The 21,917-nt window shown below is 39.8% G+C and overlaps 1 protein-coding gene across 3 annotated transcripts in view; it reads right to left on the bottom strand.

Annotated features, from left to right (window-relative positions):
• RTN1 (reticulon 1) overlaps positions 1-21,917 on the bottom strand; it is a 284,614-nt gene that overhangs the window by 28,940 nt on the left and 233,757 nt on the right. The window contains exon 1 of one of the 3 annotated variants that reach the window (XM_023231670.2): positions 5,797-6,165. The exons of 1 other annotated variant lie outside the window; for it this stretch is intronic. In XM_023231670.2, the coding sequence (XP_023087438.1) occupies positions 5,797-5,857 (61 nt within the window). In that variant the 5' untranslated portion in view covers positions 5,858-6,165. Of the gene's footprint in view, positions 1-5,796; positions 6,166-21,917 lie in introns of those variants that run through there. One more of the 3 variants, XM_023231678.2, reaches the window with a different exon arrangement.

Below are 21,917 nucleotides of genomic sequence, written 5' to 3'. Positions count from 1 at the left end.
GGAGGATGGGAAATTTGCCTGTGACAAACATTTAATTATTTTAAAAAGTGGTATTCTGAAAGCTAACCACTCAAGGCCTAACTCATAATAGATCTGGTTTTGTTGGATTCAGTGGATTTTAGAATTTAATTCTATTATAAGGTAATTTAAAATATATCAATTTCTTCACATTCTGTTCCAGAACATATTAACTGGTCTAAAGATGAGAAATAATTGTATACAGATTATGATTTCAAATATAAGGGAGGGAGAGAAGGAGGGAAAGACAGACTTTTTAAAAATGATGAAGAAGGAAGGGCCTGGTAACTATAATGGAAGATTTCATCCATAATCCCTATTGATATATAGTAATCATAATACTTTTATAATGGAATAGTAGGATTATCGTTTTTTAATGAAAGAAGTATTCACAGAAATCTGAGAAAAATAATAGAGTTGAAGATGTAAATTTAGATCAGCATTTTTGTCAACTTTTCTAACCCATAATGCATCTTTAAAAAAAAATGTTGGACACTGCAGAGCATCCATCTGTAGGTCTAAAACTGCAACATGTAACTAAAAATGATTCAAACCTTTTGATGTTTATCATAGTCTTTTTCTCAATTTCCAGGAAGGAAAAGCTCATATAATAAAGAAACATGTATCTGAAGTTTGACAATTCTTTCAATTTCATGTCCACTTCTGTTAAATTATTCTAAATACTTTTTGTAACATATTCAATCTTAGTTTATAAACACTGTTTTTGTTGCCTACCTAGCCCTTTAGTTTCATTTTTATGCAACATCTAGATAATATTCAGCAAATCTTAACAATGATTAACTCTGTGTGGTAGGATTTTGGGTAATTAGTGGCTTTATTTGAACCTCTCTTTGTACAAATGAAAATGTTCGTAATGTGCCTTCCTCATTTTTAGAAAAAAATAAAGCCATTATTCCCCTCCCAGAGCTCGAAATCTTTCCTTAAAAAGTTTCTCTTGAAAATGTTAATACATTTTGAAAAAGAACTTTATTTTTCAATGGAGTGATTGATTACCTACTTTTGGGATATTATCTGCATAATAAGAGTTTGGTTTCACTAAGGGGGAAAAAAAAATCCCCATCTCCCCAGCTAAGGCAGTTTTCCCATTGGATCCCATAAGAATCTTCAGAGCCAGGCAGTTTGCAAATGTTAATATTTACATTGTAATATTTGTACAATATTTCAATAATAATGGGTCTAAAATGGTGATTTTGATAAAAGGTGATATTACTCTGCCTTTATGTGTATGTGTAAAATGTCTTTCCCAAATACTATTCCCAAAGGCATGCATTTTTTTTTTCATTTACTGTAGCTAAAACAGATTATTTCCTCTGTGTGTTCTGGAATGCTTAGCTCTTTAACGTTTCAGACAGCTGTTCTGTTCAGCTCCTTTCAGAACAGATTATCCTGAAGTGTTTCCACGAGCACTGTAGACCAGCATAAAAGTTTCAAAATATTTTGTAAAAAAATGATTACCTTTAGGTTATGCTCTCTGGAAACTGTTTCATCTTTCATCAATAACTTACATTCTGGCAATCTGTAACTACAAAATGCTGCCGCACAGAGTAAAGTGGGAGGTGACCTTTAGTCCCAGGCACACATGATCAATCCACCATATAAGACTAAGCATCATATCAGGTGAATCTGTTGAGTACAGTGAGGTCTGGGGAGAAAAAATGATCTTTAGAGAACAAACAGAATCCTGTGAATGCATGGTTCTTATCAAATTTTGTTCCCCTAGTACAACATCATTTGGATTTGGGTAGTATAGTAGAAGTGTTAAAAGTATAGGCTTCATGATCAGAACCCAGTTACATCCTGGGGCAAACTGCTGCCCTTCTCATTCTTAAATCCCTTAGTTACTTATAACATGAGAGTAACAAAAAAAGTCTCACGGAGGCTTAATTAAAGCAGGTATGTAATAAGAGCTTAGGATAGCAACTGGCACATAGCTAATATTTACAGAGAATTTAGAATGATGAATTGATGATGGTGGTGATGACAGTGACAACCATGGTATAAACTGGTCAAGATCACGGCCTTGCTGCTAAATTTTGCTATATTTGTAAAGATTAGAATGTCTGTGAAAATATCTCAGATGAGGTAGATGAGGCGAAACCCCGTCTCTACTAAAAAATACAAAAAAAAAATAGCCGGGCGAGATGGCAGGCACCTGTAGTCCCAGCTACTTGGGAGGCTGAGGCAGGAGAATGGCGTGAACCCGGGAGGCGGAGCTTGCAGTGAGCTGAGATCCGGCCACTGCACTCCAGCCTGGGCGACAGAGCGAGACTCCGTCTCAAAAAAAAAAAAGAGAGAGTTCATTTTCTGTAACTTAGCATTAGTAAGATAGGCAGTGAGTGCTGAGATGGGAGGAGTTATGGATTTGAAGCCAAGACAATCACCTTTTACTACACAATTTGCTACCAAAAAGCCTTGGGCAAGTCAGTTAACTTCTGAGCCTCATAATGTCCAAGAGTAAACTGAAAAGCTCAAATGAGAATACATGTGCAAAATGAAGACTTGTAAATGTGAAGGGGTTATTAAGCCCATAGAATCACCATTACATAGATAATTTAAACCTTTAGAAAAATCATTGAGGAAAAAGCCATCAACCTCAGAGGCAGAAGGTGGAGCAGTGGGAAGTGAGGGTCTCTGGAGACAGCGCAGGCTTGCAGCCAGCCTCTGGCATTACTATTTGTGTGTCCTTACCAAAGCCTCAGGCATCCTCTCCAAATGAGGACAATAATAAAACTTACACCACACAGGTTTTGTGGGGACTAAATGCAGTAATTCAAACAAACCACTCAGTAAAGAGTCCTGTAAATAGTAGGATGGTACTGATCTGTAAGATTATTATCTATATAGGTGTTTTATTAGGTTGTCATTTAATTCTCATTTTGTTTTCACTGAGTAGAATGTGCTTTGATTATTAACCAATACTTGGTGGTAGTATAACTTTTTAAAATTGGAAGCAGAATTGGTGTGGTTTGGTATATATAAGGAGGACTTTAGCCTCCCTTTCTTTAAACATTCTTTTCTGTAGCTGAAATTATGTATGTTGATATGGTTCCTCTTGCATGTGCACTACAGTGTTTATGGAACACCATAATTAGTTTCAGTGGAGTCTTCACGAAATATTCAATCTGCTGCAATTTCTCCATGTAGTATTTAATAATATGAAGAAAACCGAAAGCTCGCTTACTTCCTTTCCAAGTAAAACTTGTCCCTCCTAATCCTTCTGGAGGAGATCAACAATGCTGCACTGACTTTTTTCCACTGCATTCACAGCTGCTTCTAGATCACACGCATTTTTTTTTTTTTGGGGGTACCCTGGACCTCTACTGGTCTATGGGTTTGGCTCACTAAGAATTATTACACACCAGGCCGGGCATGGTGACTCAAGCCTGTAATCCCAACACTTTGGGAGGCTGAGGCAGGAGGATTGCCTGAGGCCAGGAGTTTGATACCAGCCTGGGCAACATAGCGAGACAACGTCTCTACAAAATAATAATAATATTCCAGTGACTTCAACCGTGGTTACATATTAAACTTACCTAAGGATCTTTTTAAAAAATACGGATACTCAGCTCAATTGAATCAGAATCGCAAGGGGTGGGGCCCAGGCATCCTTTGTGGTTTTTAAAGCTTCCCAGGTGATTCTAACAGGCAGACAGGGTTAAGAACAACTGTTTTTGATAATAAGGGAACTAAAGGAAAGAGGATACACTAAAAATGCTAAACAACAACAACAACAAAACCTCAATGTAGATTAAGGTTAAAAGTTCTCACAGTGAGGAGAAAAAAAAGGAGTAATTCACTTCTTACAATTTCTCTTTTGTGCTCATAAGTCCTCCCATCCAGTTACTTATTAGTCAATTTTCAAGATAATGGATTTGTTCCATCTGACAAACGGAAATCAGTGGTACGGAAGACTACTAAAGGTCGCTGAGTATAAAAGATTCTCAGTGATCTTCAATTAATCTTCACAAGTAGCCCTACATCAGAAATGAAAAATTATTTCGTCTTCAATGGTGAACTATGACATTTTGTGTTAATTTCTAATGATAAAAGACCATGTGATTTTTTAAAACCTCGGAGACATAAACTGAGGCAACCAAGTCAAAACCCGTAAGACTGTGCTGAAATAGATTAAGATATTTAATTCAGAAGATTTTGTGAATATCTTACACAAATATAACAGAAAACCTGCCATCTTTGAATATCTACTTTTGTTAAAAATACTAGAAACTCATAATCTTAGTCTAAAAACCAGTGTTTATGTCCAACTAAATTTGATACTATATCAAGCTATAGTTGTTTGTCAGGTGTGTATATCAAATAAACTGGATGGGTCTAAACACAGAACAAGAATAAAATGTTACAAAATATTTTCACAGCTGCCTTCTATATTGAACATATGCTCTTCCACGTAATTGTCATCACTCTTCAAAACATTGAGCCTCAATTGCCATACATTTCTTATTTATTGGCTTTTAAATTTATCAGCTCCATCGATTTACTTTTGACAACTGTATTTCCAGCACTCATATAATTTGAAGTAGACGATTGGATTTTATGTCATTGCCACCCAATCCAACAAACAAGAGGCAAGGTAAGTAGGCTTTTAATTCTGAGATTTATGTTTACTTTTTCTTAAAATATATACCGAGGCAAAACCCCACAGAGGCATTAAAGATGAAAGGACGTCCTATCCTTCCTGTGATATAAAATTACAAGGGGAAGATGCCAGATTTTTACAAAATCAGCTGCTGCTCCAGAGTATTCTTGGTCTCCTGAGGGATGCTGCAAAACCCTGCAGGTTAAATTAAACGCGCCTTCTTCAGAACCATCTTTGTTAAATATGAAAAGACACACTACCTCCGACAAACACCCAAGTTACTACACACAATTCATTCTTGCAAATTATCTTTCTCCTCATACTCTGTAACTGAGCAAGGTGAATTTTAATGTAACAAAGGAGAGATGGATGTGTGAAGTGTGAGGCTGAATAAAAATGGCTGAAAAGCAATCCAAACGAGGCTGGAGGGTAGCCACACCCAGTGCTAATATGGACTATTCCAAAATAAATCTGTTATACCAAGGGCCACGGCACTGTTTCTTTCTTTCCCTCCATTTATTTCACAGATACCTATTATTAATAAACAGTAGTCACAGGTTACTCCAATGACAGAAAAAAATCCCAAATATTTCAAAGTGAACCATTCAAATATGTGGCTACGCCATCATATTTTCAGGATTTCGAGAGCTAGTCTGCATCTCTACTCTCCTTTGTGTGATCACAAATAATAACCCTGAAATGGGTGTGTCCCTCTTAAAAGGATGCACTCCAGCCCTCTCAGTTAATGGTTCTGCCAGGAGATTTCAACCTTAGGGCAGAAATAAATACACTGGGATGCATGAAACAATAAGAAAGCACTTTAACTCCCGCGATGAGAAAACATTAAACAAGTACTGAATGATCCACAGATACCAAAAGAACTCCCAGAGGAGGCGACTGATGCATTATTTAAAATACCAGCATTACAATAAGAAAACAAAGGGGTGGGGGTGGGGTTAAAGAAAAAAGAAAAGAAAAAAACAACAACCAAGCACCATCCATTTTGATTCTTGAAATAACAGGTTTACTACCCCCCAACAGAAAGCTCCGGGGTATAAAGCATGCACCGGTCCCACAGGTGAAATGATGCACAATGGATGAGTCCGGGTCCCGGGTTTCCCGTGCGCCTCAGGCATGCACTACTGAAATAAAGAGAATACCCTGACTTTTCCAGTTGCTCCACACACAGTCCATCTTGGTGGAATCGGCAGTGGCCTGCATCGTGCGGGCTTTGGGGGCTCGCCGTGTCTCTCCTCGCGGGCGCCGAGCGTGCACTCAAGCACTGGTGCCCGACTGCTGCGGCTGGGCTCGCCGTGGCCGCGCGGATGCGGAGAGACTGAGGCTGCACCAGGCGGCGCGCGGAGAGGGGTGGGAGCGTCGCTGCCGCCGCAGTCTGCGCGGCCGGCAGCGAATCAGCGCCGCGCGGCTCCTGAGCCGCCTGCGCGCATGGGGATGCGGGCGCCGCTCGACGCGACAGCGTTGGCTGGGCTGCCCAAGGGTGCTACCCTGGAGACGGGTAAAGCGGTTCTGGCCGGGAAGGCGCTGACGCGAACAGGGGGTGGGAGGTTTGGGAGGAGGGGAAAAAAGGCTGAGGGTGGGAGTGAGAGGAGGGGGACTTGGGCTGTTCCTGGGAGTTCTTGACTCCCAGAATATGGGAGGTGCATATTCTAGAAATTTCTGAGAAACTCAAGAAACCTGCTGGACAAGGCCAAGTCAACGGCATCATAAATGTCAGGTTTGCAGCATAATGTTTCCCAATTGTCGCCACCGTTTACCTTTCACTTCTCCCTTCCCTAATTCTTGAAAATCTGGACTCAATGAATTTTAATTGCCTAGAATCTTATGAAGAATTGCCAGATTCTCTCCTTCTTTTGGAATACTCCACAGATATCCAAAACCTTTGTTGGCAAGAAACAATCATTGGAGAGAAATCCTACTGCTCTGTCCCAGAGGGCTTGTGTATTTCTTGGGTTACCCCTCTCTGTTTGTGGGTTGAGGGAATCCATGTCAGAATGCAGTGCCTGTAGACCCCAGACCAAAGCCCTTGGACTCTGGTACGTGGAGTCATTGGTTAATGCAGTGACAATCCAAGGGTATCAGTTGTGGGGACGTTCAGACAGAATTCAGGGAAGCAAAGCGCATTGTCTCAACAGTGTCATCTTTGGGATTGACCACTGGGGGGCAATGGAGGTGGGTGGTGTGTATTTGGGAGATAAGGCTTTGGTTTCCAAGCCCAGGTAGTCAAGGATGTCAGGAGTCCCCAGTTAAAATGCAAATGTCTAAGGAAGGAACAGAACAATGGGTGGTGACCTACTTTTAAAATCTTACCATAAACTACTTTATCGGAACATACATCAAGACCCTGAGAGAATGGATGGGATAAATGTATTTTGATGAAGAAAAGGTAGAAATAGGACAGAGAAAGGACTGGAATGTGGGCACTCTCTGGAAAAGAACGTAGTGTTGGAAGAGGTACCTAGAGGAGACAAGACACTGCATGAGGACAGAGGATGCCTTAGAGATCACGGGAGCATACAGAAGGAAGAGTTCCGAGGGAGCAGGAACAAACTTTCCACTTCATCTTGTGGTGGCACGGCCTTATCCATTACAGGGTCTTTTTCATAGAGAAGTGGAGCCTTCCCGATTCCTCTACAGTTCCCAGAGGTGTTCTTTCCCAGACCAAAATCTACATTTGCATACCTCACACCAGCAAGGGCCTAAGGACAGTAATCTCAAGGTTATGCTTGTAGACATGATTTATCATCTTTCATTTTAATGAAGCATATACACTTTAGAATACCATCTTTGGGATCATGTGTATTCTTTTCAAGGATACAAGCTTGTGGAGAAACCGAATGAAGCTTTAACGGGGTGTCAGAGCTCCCACAGGGTTGAAGGGAAGGAACAACAATGACCACATTATTACAAAGCACTTTTCACAATGACCTACTCTAAGGATATTTTCGTGATTTTTTTTTTCTATTTATATTCCCTACCTTTCCTCCCTCCTCCCAATTTTTTTCATTGCCACGTCATTTTTGGGAATTCTGTCAAATACTGAAAAGACTGGTATATATGATGACAGCCTGATCAGCACCGAATTCTCACTGCATGATATGGGGACAAGACTGAGAAGAAAGGAGAGGGTAGGGTAGGGGTTGCCTGGTGGGCTCTTGCTGCCCTGGCTGCTTTTCAGTTGGAAGGAGATCTTTAGAGCTGTGGCCACTAGGAGGCACTGCCAGTCCAATGATAGCCCCAGTTATCCGCTGTAAGTCCAGAAGGTGCCAGCCAGCAGGTACCTTTAGTGATGAGTATTGTGTCCACCACATCACGGGAAACTGTGTGTACTGCCAATCTGACAGTCTGTATAGTGTGTATGGCGAATACACAATGTTCCCAATAAGGAACAGGGAGAAGCAAACTCTCTTTAAAGTGGAGGATACATTAGGTCAGACTTCCTGGGCTAGGCATTTTCATTGACCATAAAGTTGACCTTGGGGCCAGGCGCAGTGGTTCACTCCTGTAATCCTAGCATTTTGGGAGGCCGAGGTGAGTGGATTGCTTGAGCCCAGGAGCTCAAGACCAGCCCGGGCAACATGGTGAAACCCCATCTCTAAAAAAAAAATACAAAAAAAATTATCCAGGCATGGTGGCATGCACCTGTAATCATAGCTACTCGGGAGGCTGAAGTGGGAGGATCACCTGAACCCAGGGAGGTCGAGGCTACAGTGAGTCATGATCACACCACTGCGCTCCAGCCTGGGTGACACAGTGAGACCCTGTCCTTGGAATGTCAGGTTAGCTGAGAGACCACATTATTTTCATTCACGCTAAGTCTGGAGAGAGATGTTGGATGGCACACAAAAAACCCACTCTAACAGTTTGATAGTTGAAGGTTGAGGAAGTAAGATGGCTATTTCACAGACGGATTCACACTAGTGAAGTAAGAATTGGCAGGCTTTAGGTTAATGTGTAAGTGGTAAGAGAAACATAAATGAACTTATTCATGGAAAACTAGGAATCATCCGTATTGTAGAAGTTAGCTACATGGCCTTCAGCAAGTCATTTGTCATCTCTGGACCTCTCAAAATTATAATACCAATAACAGGAAGCTTTAGGTGTTTGTCATTATGAAATAATAAGAATTTATTCCCCATTATCATTGTAAATGGGTGCTTTCTTTGCACAACTGTTCACACAGTATTAATTGAAATCTCTTGCCAAGATCAAAATGATAAAATGGGTAGAAAAGATATGTAAATTTTCCTTAAGTGGTGAAAGAAAACAGAAAGCAAAATAAAGCTTGCTAAAAGCAGGCAGGAACTGCCACTATCTTTAAACCAGTAGAGAACAGACGGGCTTTATCTGCAGCCAGCTTAGAGCTTGGTTAAGGTGCTTGCCAGGAGAGGAAGTGATTTATTTATTTTTCAGGATGAAATCATGCATTAGGCAGTCTGTTCTCAGGAAAAGCAAAATAGTCAAGTTTTGTAATCTTATCCCAGGTCAAGATGAATATTGAAGGCTAGCATTCCCAGAGGGGTTTTATTGTGTCTGTCTCCTCTGGCACTAGAATTTTACTGATGGGAATCAGTGGCATCTGCATTGATACATTTATTCAACAAATATTTATTGAGTACCTGCTGTGTACTGGACACTGTTCTAAGGATAAAGCAAAGTTCCTACTTTATATGCAGGTGTGTATGTGTGGGCAAATAATAACCAAAAAGGTAAATATGTAATATTCATTTATGGACAAGTATATGGGAAAAATAAAGCACATAAAAGAGGGCAGAGTGGAGGTGAGGTGGAAATTTGCTATTTTATAAGGAGGGTCAGCAAAGGCCTGGAGCAGACACCTAAAGGAGCAGAAGATGCAATTAAGATATATGGGAGAAGAACATTCACAGATGCACTGCGTTTTCATGACAGAATGTAATAACTGGTAAACTATATAAGCATCTTCATTTTTTTCTTGTTCTGAGAAATATAGCAACTGGAATAAAAGGCACAGAACCAAAAATATACTTCATTATGATCAAAGAACACTGAGAACTCTATGCCATATGGAATAAGGAAATTTTAAAAGGCATCCAGTTTGGTACATAACCCACTGTAGCAGAATAATGCATGAATATGGAGATTCAAACAATAGATTAGCACATGTTATTTGCCAGGTGCTTATTCATGTGGTATATATTTAGCTGTTACAAGATCCCTATGAGTTAGTGTTTACCCTCGTTTCTTGATTCATTTATTCATTTGATCTACAAATATTTACAGAGCCCATACTAAGGACCTGTCTCCATAAATCCAAAGGGAGCTTCCCACTGGGATCTTGAGTCTAGAGGGGGAAAATTTTACACATAAATAGATAAATGCAATCAACTAACAGACCTATAAGCAGGAAAGAGTGGGTACACAAAACAGAGAGTGGCTAGGGAGAAGAACAGGTTTCAGGAAAGGCTTTAGAGGGTAGGTAAAGTTGAAAGCTGAGTTATTAACAAGAAATAGCATCATCAGTTTGAGTCATGGGATTTCCTGGCAGACAGAAATGGAATTAATGGGAAACTTAATTACAGAAATGTGCAGGGTCCAGATCATGCCAGGCTTGAGTAGTAATACTGGCAGTAAATGAGGGAGACACTGAAGGGTTTTGAGAAGTGGACTAACATAGGAACTTGAATAATTTATCCAAATTTGCAGTTTTCCAGAATTGATAAGTTCTAGGGTTATGACAGTCAATCAGCCCTTAGCAAGACAAATAATAAATCAATACCCTGATCCACATTATAGTGAACATGTAAGGCATCAAAGACAAGGAGAAAATCTTAAAAGCAAGCATAAATCAAAGGCAGATTACCTCAGAGAAACTGTTAGACCAACAGCAGTCTTTAATAGAACCAGAATATAATAGTTTGAGAACGTAACATCTTCAAAATAGCAAAGGAATGTAATCATCATCTTGAATTCTATACCCAGCAAGACTAACAGACCTTTTCATATATGTAATCAATGAGAGAATTTACTAATTGCCGACCCTGAAGAAAAATCTACCAAAGGTGATACTTTAGGAAGAAGAAAACTGAACCTTAGAAATGAGTTGCATGAAAAAAATGCTGGACATAAAAATTGTTAATGGCTAGCTTGAGGATTTATAAAAGAAAGGTAAAACTAAAATGGGAGACAAAAACAGAACATAAGGTGGAAAAGAGTGGGAAGAGTAAAAGCATTCTACAGTCCTTTCATTGTTTAGGAGGAAAATAGAAATACCAACTGTAGACTTTGGCAACTTAGATGTGTGTATTAAGTATTTGTCACCTGAAAAGAAAATAATTAGAACATACAACTTCTAAATAAATAAATTGCATAAACTAGAAAATTAACAAATTCAATCAAACAACAGAAATTAGGAAAGGGGAAAATAAGAAGAAAATACAAAGAACTGGTAAATGGAAAGCACAAAATGAAGTGTCATAAGTCCTCACTTAACATCGTTGATAGGTTCTTGGAAACTGCAACTTTAAGGAAAAAGACATATAATAGAACGATTTTTTTCTTGCCAGTGTTAATAATGAACCTACCTTGCATGAAATGATATTATTGAAGAACCTGCTATACATCTTTTCACTTCAAGTTATAGTTTCCAAGAACCTATGACATTGAGGACTTATATTATTGGAAATACATCTAAATATATCTAACTTGTACCAGCTGGAAAGATGGAAACTGTCAGATTGGATGAAAAAAATCTAGCCATAGGATGCCTACAAAAGAAAATCTGAGTACATAGTTGAAATAGGAAAGTTTAAAGTGGAAATGAAAAATGCTTTACCAGGTGATGTGGTTTGGATATTTTTCCCCTCCAAATCTCATGTTAAAATGTGATTCCCAAAGTTGGAGGTGGGGCCTAGTGGGAGGTGATTGGATCATGGAGGTGGATCCCTCATGAATGGTTTAGCACTATCCCCTTGGTGATAAGTGAGTTTTCACTCAGTTCATATGAGGTGCGGTTGTTTAAAAGTCTGGGACCACCCCCTTGCCCTCTGCTCCCTTGCTCCACTCTTGCCATGTGATGTGCCTGCTCCCACTTCACCTTCTGCCATGATTGTAAGCTTCCTGAGGCCCTCGAAAGACACTGAGCAGATATTGGTGCCATACTTGTACAGTTTGCAGATCCATGAGCCAATGAAATCTTTTTTCTTTATAAATTACCCAGTCTCAGGTTATTTCTTTTTAGTAACAAAAGAACAGCCTAACACACTAGGTTAATACAGTATTATATAGTGACCTTGCTAAATTTACTTATTAACTCTGTTTGAAGGTTCTTTAAAAATTTCTATGCACATACGGGCATACCTTAGAGATACTGAGGGTTCTGTTTGAGACCACTACAATGAAGTGAATATTGCAGTAAAGTGAGTCACATGATTTTGGGGGTTTCCAAGTGCACATAAAGGTTATGTTTACACTATACTGTAATCTACTAATTGTGCAATAGCATTATGATTACAAAAAATTCACATGCCTTAATTTAAAAATATTTTATTGATAAAACTGCTAATAATCTTCTGAGCCTTCAGTAATTCATAATAATCTTTTTGCTGGTGGAGAGTCTTGCCTCGATGTTGGTGGCTGCTGACCAGGGTCATGGCTATTGAAGGTTGGAGTGGTTGTAGCAATTTTTGAAAGACAGACAGCAGTGAAGTTTGCCACATTGATTGACTCTTCCTTTCATTAAAGATTTTTCTGCAGCACACAATGTTGTTTGAGAGCACTTTACTCACAGTAAAAGTTCTTTTAAAATTGGACTCAATCCTCTCAAACTCTGCCACTGCTCTCTCAACTAAGTTTGTAGTATTCTAAATCTTTTGCTGTCATTTCAACAGTGTTCACAGCATCTTCACCAGGAGTGAATTCCATCTCAAGAAACCACTTTCTTTGGTCACCCATAAGAAGCAACTCCTCATCCATTCAAGTTTGATCCTGATATTGTACCAATTTAGTCATATCTTTGGGCTCTACTTCTAATTCTGGTTTTTTTGTTATTTTCACATCTGCAGTTACTTCCTCCACTGAAGTCTTGGACCTCTCAAAGTCATCCATAAAGATTGCAATCAACATTTTCCAAACTCTTGTTATGGAGGATGACCTTCTCCCATGAATCACGAATGTTCTTAATGACATTTAGAATGGTGAATCCTTTCTAGAGCATTTAATATGGCAGCTATAGACTTACAAAATGGTTTTCTTTTTCCCCCGAGATGGAGTTTCACTCTTGTCACTTAGGCTGGAGTGCAGTAGTGCGATCTCAGCTCACTGCAGCCTCCTTCTCCTGGGTTCAAGTGATTCTCCTGCCTCAGCCTCCCAAGTAGCTGGGACTATAAGCACCTGCCACTATGCCCGGCTAATTTTGGTATTTTTAGTAGAGACGGAGTTTCACCATGTTGGCCAGGCTGGCCTCAAACTCCTGACTTCAGGTGATCCACCCCCTTCAGCCTCCCAAAATGCTAGGATTACAGGCCTTAGCCACTGTGCCCAGCCACAAAATGTATTTTTAAATATGACTTGAAGGTCAAAATTACCGTGTGATCCATGGGCTGCAGAATGGATGTTGTGTTAGCAGGCAAGAAAACATTCATTTCCTTGCACATTTCTATTAGAGCTCTTAGGGGACCAGGTTCATGGTCAATGAGCAGTAATATTTTGAAAGGAATATATATATTTTTTCCTGAACAGTAGTTCTCAACAGTTAGCTTAAAATATTCAGTAAACTATGCTGTAAGCAGATGTTCTGTTATCCAGGCTTTGTTCTTAAATTTATTGAGCATAGGCAGAGTAGATTTCGCATAATTCTTAAGGGCCCTAGGATGTTCTGAATAGTAAATTAGCATTGTCTTCAACTTAAAGTCACCAGCTGCAATGTAGTCCACCTTCATCAATGATCTTTGGAATAACTTGCTGCAGCTTCTCCATTAGCACTTGCTGCTTCACCTGGCATTTTTTTATGTCATGGAGAGGGCTTCTTTCCTTAACTGTCCTGTACCAACCTCTGCTGCTTCCAACTTTTCTCCTGCAGCTTCCTCACCTCTCTCAGCCTTCATAAAATTAAAGAGTGAGGGCCTTGGTCTGGATTAGGCTTTGGCTTAACGGAACGTTAGGGTGGGTTTGGTTTTCTAACCAGACCACTGAAACTTTCTCCATATCAGCAATGAGGCTGTTTTGCTTTCTTATCAATCATGTGTTCACTAAAATAGCACTTTTCATTTCCTTCAAGAATCCTTCATTTGCATTTACAACTTGGATAACTGTTTGGCCTTGCTTTTGGCCTATCTTAGCTTTCAACATGCTTTGTTTACTAAGATTAATCATTTCTAGCTTTTGATTTAAAGTGAGAGATGTATAACTCTTCCTTTCACTTGAACACTTAGAAGCCACTGTGGGGTTATTCATTGGTCTAACTGAAATACTGTAGTGTCTCAGGGAATAACGAGACTTGAGCAAAGGGAGAGAGACTAGAGAATGGCCAGTTGGTTGAGCAGTCAGACACACACAACATTTATTGATTAAGTTAGCCATCTTCTATAGGTGCGGTTTGTGGCACCCCAAAATAATTACAACAGTAACATCAAGATCACTGATCGCAGATCACCGTAACAGTTGTCGTAACTAGAAAAAAGTTTAAAATAGTGTGAAAATCACCAAAATGTTACAGAGACATGAAGTAACCAGATGCTGTTGAAAAGATGGTGCTAATAGACTTGCTCAATGCAGGGTTGCTGCAAACCTTCAATTTGTTTAAAAAAAAAAAAAAAAAAGCAGTATCTGCAAAGTACAATAAAATGAGGTATGCTTGTAATCATATCTTCTGTGAATAAAAATGAGTTTATTTTTTCCCTTCCAATCTTTGTACTTTTATCTCTTTTACCTTGTCTTACTGTACTGGCTATGACCTCCAGTATAATGATGAGTAGAAGTGATAACAGATTATTCTTTGTCTTACTCCTGAAGTAAGGGAAGGGAAAACTGTGCTCAAAATTTTTACTACCAACTATGACGTTGGCTGTGAGTTTTTAGCTCTCCTTTATCAGATTAATAAAGTGTCCTTTGTTTTCCAGTTTTCTGAGAGTTTTTATTATGAACAGATATTGAATTCTATCAAATACTTTTTCTAAAGCTCTTGAGATGACCACATGGAATTTTTTCTTTATTTTCTTAATATAAAAATTACATGCATCAAATTTTGAATGTTAAACCTTGCATTTCTAGAATCACCTCACATGGGTCCTATGTGACATCCTTTTAATACATCAGTATTCAATTTGGATTCAATGTGCTAATATTTTGTGTAGAATTTTTGTATCCATATTGAAGACATACCATCCTCCAATTTTCTTTTCTTGCAATATGCTTGTACATCTTGTGATAGCTTAGATTTTTGTATTAGGTTTATACTGGCCTCACAGAGCAAGTTAGAAAATGTTACTCCATCCTGTATTTTCTGAAAGTTTATGTAAGATGGTATTATTTCATATTGGAATATTTGGAAGAACTCACCACCGAGCCCATCGGGGCTGGGACTTTTCTTTGTAAAACAGTTTGTAATTATAGATTTCTTTAATAGATATTAGGATTATTCTAATTTTTAATTTCTTATGTCAGTTTTGGTTTTTATTTCCAAATGAATTTGTCCAATTTATTTATTTATTTATTTCCTTAAATATTCATTCAGTTTTTTTTTATGATTATACTTTAAGTTCTAGGGTACATGTGCATAACGTGCAGGTTTGTTATATATGTATACTTGTGCCCTGTTGGTGTGCTGCACCCATCAACTCGTCAGCACCCATCAATTCGTCATTTATATCAGATATAACTCCCAATGCAATCCCTCCCCACTCCCCCCTCCCCATGATAGGCCCCGGTGTGTGATGTTCCCCTTCCCGAGTCCAGGTGATCTCATTGTTCAGTTCCCACCTATGAGTGAGAACATGCGGTGTTTGGTTTTCTGTTCTTGTGATAGTTTGCTAAGAATGATGGTTTCCAGCTGCATCCGTGTCCCTACACAGGATGCAAACTCATCCTTTTTTATGGCTGCATAGTATTCCATGGTGTATATGTGCCACATTTTCTTAATCCAGTCTGTCACTGATGGACATTTGGGTTGATTCCAAGTCTTTGCTGTTGTGAATAGTGCCGCAATAAACATACGTGTGCATGTGTCTTTATAGCAGCATGATTTATAATCCTTTGGGTATATACCCAGTAGTGGGATGGCTGGGTCATATGGTACATCTAGTTCTAGATCCTTGAGGAATTGCCATACTGTTTTCCATAATGGTTGAACTAGTTTACAATCCCACCAACAGTGTAATAGTGTTCCTATTTCTCCACATCCTCTCCAACACCTGTTGTTTCCTGACTTTTTAATGATTGCCATTCTAACTGGTGTGAGATGGTATCTCATTGTGGTTTTGATTTGCATTTCTTTGATGGCCAGTGATGATGAGCATTTTCTCATTTCTGTTGTCTGTATGAATGTCTTCTTTTGAGAAATGTCTGTTCATATCCTTTGCCCACTTTTTGATGGGGTTGTTTTTTTTTTTTCTTGTAAATTTGTTTGAGTTCTTTGTAGGTTCTGGATATCAGCCCTTTGTCAGATGAGTAGATTGCAAAAATTTTCTCCCATTCTGTAGGTTGCCTGTTCACTCTGATGGTAGTTTCTTTTGCTGTGCAGAAGCTCTTTAGTTTAATGAGATCCCATTTGTCAATTTTGGCTTTTGTTGCCATTGCTTTTGGTGTTTTAGACATGAAGTCCTCGCCCATGCCTATGTCCTGAATGGTACTACCTAGATTTTCTTCTAGGGTTTTTATGGTATTAGGTCTAACATTTAAGTCTCTAATCCATCTTGAATTAATCTTCGTATAAGGAGTAAGGAAAGGATCCAGTTTCAGCTTTCTACTTATGGCTAGCCAATTTTCCCAGCACCATTTATTAAATAGGGAATCCTTTCCCCATTTCTTGTTTTTGTCAGGTTTGTCAAAGATCAGATGGCTGTAGATGTGTGGTATTATATCTGAGGACTCTGTTCTGTTCCATTGGTCTGTATCTCTGTTTTGGTACCAGTACCATGCTGTTTTGGTTACTGTAGCCTTGTAGTATAGTTTGAAGTCAGGTAGCGTGATGCCTCCAGCTTTGTTCTTTTGACTTAGGATTGTCTTGGCAATGCGGGCTCCTTTTTGGTTCCATATGAACTTTAAAGCAGTTTTTTCCAATTCTGTGAAGAAACTCATTGGTAGCTTAATGGGGATGGCATTGAATCTATAAATAACCTTGGGCAGTATGGCCATTTTCATGATATTGATTCTTCCTATCCATGAGCATGGTATGTTCTTCCATTTGTTTGCGTCCTCTTTTATTTCAATGAGCAGTGGTTTGTAGTTTTCCTTGAAGAGGTCCTTTATATCCCTTGTAAGTTGGATTCCTAGGTATTTTATTCTCTTTGAAGCAATTGTGAATGGAAGTTCATTCATGATTTGGCTCTCTGTTTGTCTGTTATTGGTGTATAAGAATGCTTGTGATTTTTGCACATTAATTTTGTATCCTGAGACTTTGCTGAAGTTGCTTATCAGTTTAAGGAGATTTTGGGCTGAGACAATGGGGTTTTCTAAATATACAATCATGTCGTCTGCAAACAGGGACAATTTGACTTCTTCTTTTCCTGACTGAATACCCTTGATTTCTTTCTCTTGCCTGATTGCCCTAGCCAGAACTTCCAACACTATGTTGAATAGGAGCGGTGAGAGAGAGCATCCCTGTCTTGTGCCAGTTTTCAAAGGGAATTTTTCCAGTTTTTGCCCATTCAGTATGATATTGGCTGTGGGTTTGTCAGAAATAGCTCTTATTAGTTTGAGGTACGTTCCATCAATACCGAATTTATTGAGAGTTTTTAGCATGAAGGGCTGTTGAATTTTGTCAAAAGCCTTTTCTGCATCTATTGAGATAATCATGTGGTTCTTGTCTTTGGTTCTGTTTATATGCTGGATTACGTTTATTGATTTGCGAATGTTGAACCAGCCTTGCATCCCAGGGATGAAGCCCACTTGATCATGGTGGATACGCTTTTTGGTGTGCTGCTGAATCCGTTTTGCCAGTATTTTATTGAGGATTTTTGCATCGATGTTCATCAAGGATATTGGTCTAAAATTCTCTTTTTTTGTTGTGTCTCTGCCAGGCTTTGGTATCAGGATGATGTTGGCCTCATAAAATGAGTTAGGGAGGATTCCCTCTTTTTCTATTGATGGGAATAGTTTCAGAAGGACTGGTACCAGCTCCTCCTTGTACCTCTGGTAGAATTCAGCTGTGAATCCATCTGGTCCTGGACTTTTTTTGGTTGGTAGGCTATTAATTATTGCCTCAATTTCAGAGCCTACTATTGGTCTATTTAGGGATTCAACTTCTTCCTCGTTTAGTCTTGGAAGAGTGTAAGTGTCCAGGAAATTATCCACTTCTTCTAGATTTTCTAGTTGATTTGCGTAGAGGTGTTTATAGTATTCTCTGATGGTAGTTTGTATTTCTGTGGGGTCCGTGGTGATATCCCCTTTATCATTTTTTATTGCATCTATTTGATTCTTCTCTCTTTTCTTCTTTATTAGTCTTGCTAGCGATCTGTCAATTTTGTTGATCTTTTCAAAAAACCAACTCCTGGATTCATTGATTTTTTGGAGGGTTTTTTGTGTCTCTATCTCCTTCAGTTCTGCTCTGATCTTAGTTATTTCTTGCCTTCTGCTAGCTTTTGAATGTGTTTGCTCTTGCCTCTCTAGTTCTTTTAATTGTGATGTTAGAGTGTCAATTTTAGATCTTTCCAGCTTTCTCTTGTGGGCATTTAGTGCTATAAATTTCCCTCTACACACTGCTTTAAATGTGTCCCAGAGATTCTGGTATGTTGTATCTTTGTTCTCATTGGTTTCAAAGAACATCTTTATTTCTGTCTTCATTTCATTATGTACCCAGTAGTCATTCAGGAGCAGGTTGTTCAGTTTCCATGTAGTTGAGCGGTTTTGATTGAGTTTCTTAGTCCTGAGTTCTAGTTTGATTGCACTGTGGTCTGAGAGACAGTTTGTTATAATTTCTGTTCTTGTACATTTGCTGAGGAGTGCTTTACTTCCAATTATGTGGTCAATTTTGGAATAAGTGCGATGTGGTGCTGAGAAGAATGTATATTCTGTTGATTTGGGCTGGAGAGTTCTATAGATGTCTATTAGGTCCGCTTGGTGCAGAGATGAGTTCAATTCCTGGATATCCTTGTTAACTTTCTGTCTCATTGATCTGTCTAATGTTGACAGTGGAGTGTTGAAGTCTCCCATTATTATTTTATGGGAGTCTAAGTCTCTAAGGACTTGCTTTATGAATCTGGGTGCTCCTGTATTGGGTGCATATATATTTAGGATAGTTAGCTCTTCCTGTTGAATTGATCCCTTTACCATTATGTAATGGCCTTCTTTGTCTCTTTTGATCTTTGATGGTTTGAAGTCTGTTTTATCAGAGATTAGTATTGTGACCCCTGCTTTTTTCTGTTCTCCATTTGCTTGGTAAATCTTCCTCCATCCCTTTATTTTGAGCCTATGTATGTCTCTGCTTGTGAGATGGGTCTCCTGAATACAGCAGACTGATGGGTCTTGACTCTTTATCCAGTTTGCCAGTCTGTGTCTTTTAATTGGAGCATTTAGTCCATTTACATTTAAGGTTAATATTGTTATGTGTGATCTTGATCCTGCCATTATGATATTAACTGGTTATTTTGCTCATTAGTTGATGCAGTTTCTTCCTAGCCTCGATGGTCTTTACATTTTGGCATGTTTTTGCAATGGCTGGTACCGGTTGTTCCTTTCCAGGTTTAGGGCTTCCTTCAGGGTCTCTTGTAAGGCAGGCCTGGTGGTGACAAAATCTGTAAGCATTTGCTTATCTGTAAAGGATTTTATTTCTCCTTCACTTATGAAACTTAGTTTGGCTGGATATGAAATTCTGTGTTTAAAATTCTTTTAAGAATGTTGAATATTTTCCCCCACTCTCTTCTGGCTTGTAGAGTTTCTGCCGAGAGATCTGCTGTTAGTCTGATGGGCTTCCCTTTGTGGGTAACCCGACCTTTCTCTCTGGCTGCCCTTAAGATTTTTTCCTTCATTTCAACTTTGGTGAATCTGGCAATTATGTGTCTTGGAGTTGCTCTTCTGGAGGAGTATCTTTGTGGTGTTCTCCATATTTCCTGAATTTGAATGTTGGCCTGCCCTACTAGGTTGGGGAAGTTCTCCTGGATGATATCCTGAAGAGTGTTTTCCAACTTGGTTCCATTTTCCCCCTCACTTTCAGGCACCCCAATCAGACGTAGATTTGGTCTTTTTACATAATCCCATACTTCTTGCAGGCTTTGTTCATTTCTTTTTCTTCTTTTTTGTTTTGGTTTCTCTTCTCGCTTCGTTTCATTCATTTGATCCTCAATCGCTGATACTCTTTCTTCCAGTTGATCGAGTTGGTTACTGAAACTTGTGCATTTGTCACGTATTTCTCGTGTCATGGTTTTCATCTCTGTCATTTCGTTTATGACCTTCTCTGCATTAATTATTCTAGCTGTCAATTCTTCCACTCTTTTTTCAAGATTTTTAGTTTCTTTGCGCTGGGTACGTAATTCCTCCTTTAGCTCTGAGAAGTTTGATGGACTGAAGCCTTCTTCTCTCATCTCGTCAAAGTCATTCTCTGACCAGCTTCGATCCATTGCTGGCGATGAGCTGCGCTCCTTTGGAGAGGGAGATGCGCTCTTATTTTTTGAATTTCCAGCTTTTCTGCCCTGCTTTTTCCCCATCTTTGTGGTTTTATCTGCCTCTGGTCTTTGATGATGGTGATGTACTGATGGGGTTTTGGTATAGGTGTCCTTCCTGTTTGATAGTTTTCCTTCTAAGAGTCAGGACCCTCAGCTTCAGGTCTGTAGGAGATTGCTTGAGGTCCACTCCAGACCCTGTTTGCCTGGGTATCAGCAGCAGAGGTTGCAGAAGATAGAATATTGCTGAACAGCGAGTGTACCTGTCTGATTCTTACTTTGGAAGCTTCCTCTCAGGGGTGTACTCCACCCTGTGAGGTGTGGGGTATCAGACTGCCCCTAGTGGGGGATGTCTCCCAGTTAGGCTACTCAGGGGTCAGGGACCCACTTAAGCAGGCAGTCTGTCCCTTCTCAGATCTCAACCTCCATGTTGGGAGATCCACGGCTCTCTTCAAAGCTGTCAGACAGAGTCGTTTGCGTCTGCACAGGTTTCTGCTGCTTTTTTTGTTGTTGTTTAGCTGTGCCCTGTTCCCAGAGGTGGAGTCTACAGAGACAGGCAGGTTTCCTTGAGCTGCTGTGAGCTCCACCCAGTTCGAGCTTCCCAGTGGCTTTGTTTACCTACTTAAGCCTCAGCAATGGCGGGTGCCCCTCCCCCAGCCTCGCTGCTGCCTTGCGGTTAGATCGCAGACTGCTGTGCTAGCAATGAGGGAGGCTCCGTGGCCGTGGGACCCTCCCGATCAGGTGTGGAATACAATCTCCTGGTATGCCCGTTTGCTCAAAGCGCAGTATTGGGGTGGGAGTCACCCGATTTTCCAGGTGTTATGTGTCTCAGTTCCCCTGGCTAGGAAAAGGGACTCCCTTCCCCCTTGCACTTCCCAGGTGAGGCGATGCCTCGCCCTGCTTCAGCTCTCGCTGGTCAGGCTGCAGCAGCTGACCAGCACCGATTGTCCGGCACTCCCTAGTGAGATGACCCCAGTTCCTCAGTTGAAAATGCAGAAATCACCGGTCTTCTGTGTCGCTCGCACTGGGAGTTGGAGACTGGAACTGTTCCTATTCAGCCATCTTCCAATTTATTTATTTATTTTTTGAGATAGCATATTGCTGTGTCACCAGGCTGGAGTGCAGTGGCATGATCTCAGCTAACTGCAGCCTCCACCTTCCAGGTTTAAGCAATCTCCTGCCTCAGCCTCTTGAGTAGCTGGGACTACAGGTGTGCACCACCATGCACAGCTAATTTTTGTATTTTTAGTAGAGACAGGGTTTCATCATGTTGGCCAGGATGGTCTCAATCTCTTGACCTCGTGATCCACCCACCTCAGCCTCCCAAAGTGCTGGGATTACAGGCGTGAGCCACTGTGCCCAGCCTGAATTTGTCCATTTAAAATATGTTGTCAGTTTCTTGGCATAAATTTTTTATATCATCTTATGTTTTTTAACAAAATGGAGGTGTCATAGCCATGTCTCTTCTTTCA

Source organism: Piliocolobus tephrosceles, chromosome 6 (assembly GCF_002776525.5).
Source record: "Piliocolobus tephrosceles isolate RC106 chromosome 6, ASM277652v3, whole genome shotgun sequence".
In the NCBI taxonomy this organism is placed as follows: domain Eukaryota; kingdom Metazoa; phylum Chordata; class Mammalia; order Primates; family Cercopithecidae; genus Piliocolobus; species Piliocolobus tephrosceles.
The sequence above is the reverse complement of the archived record's forward strand: the minus strand, read 5'-3'. Positions and strand labels throughout refer to the sequence as shown.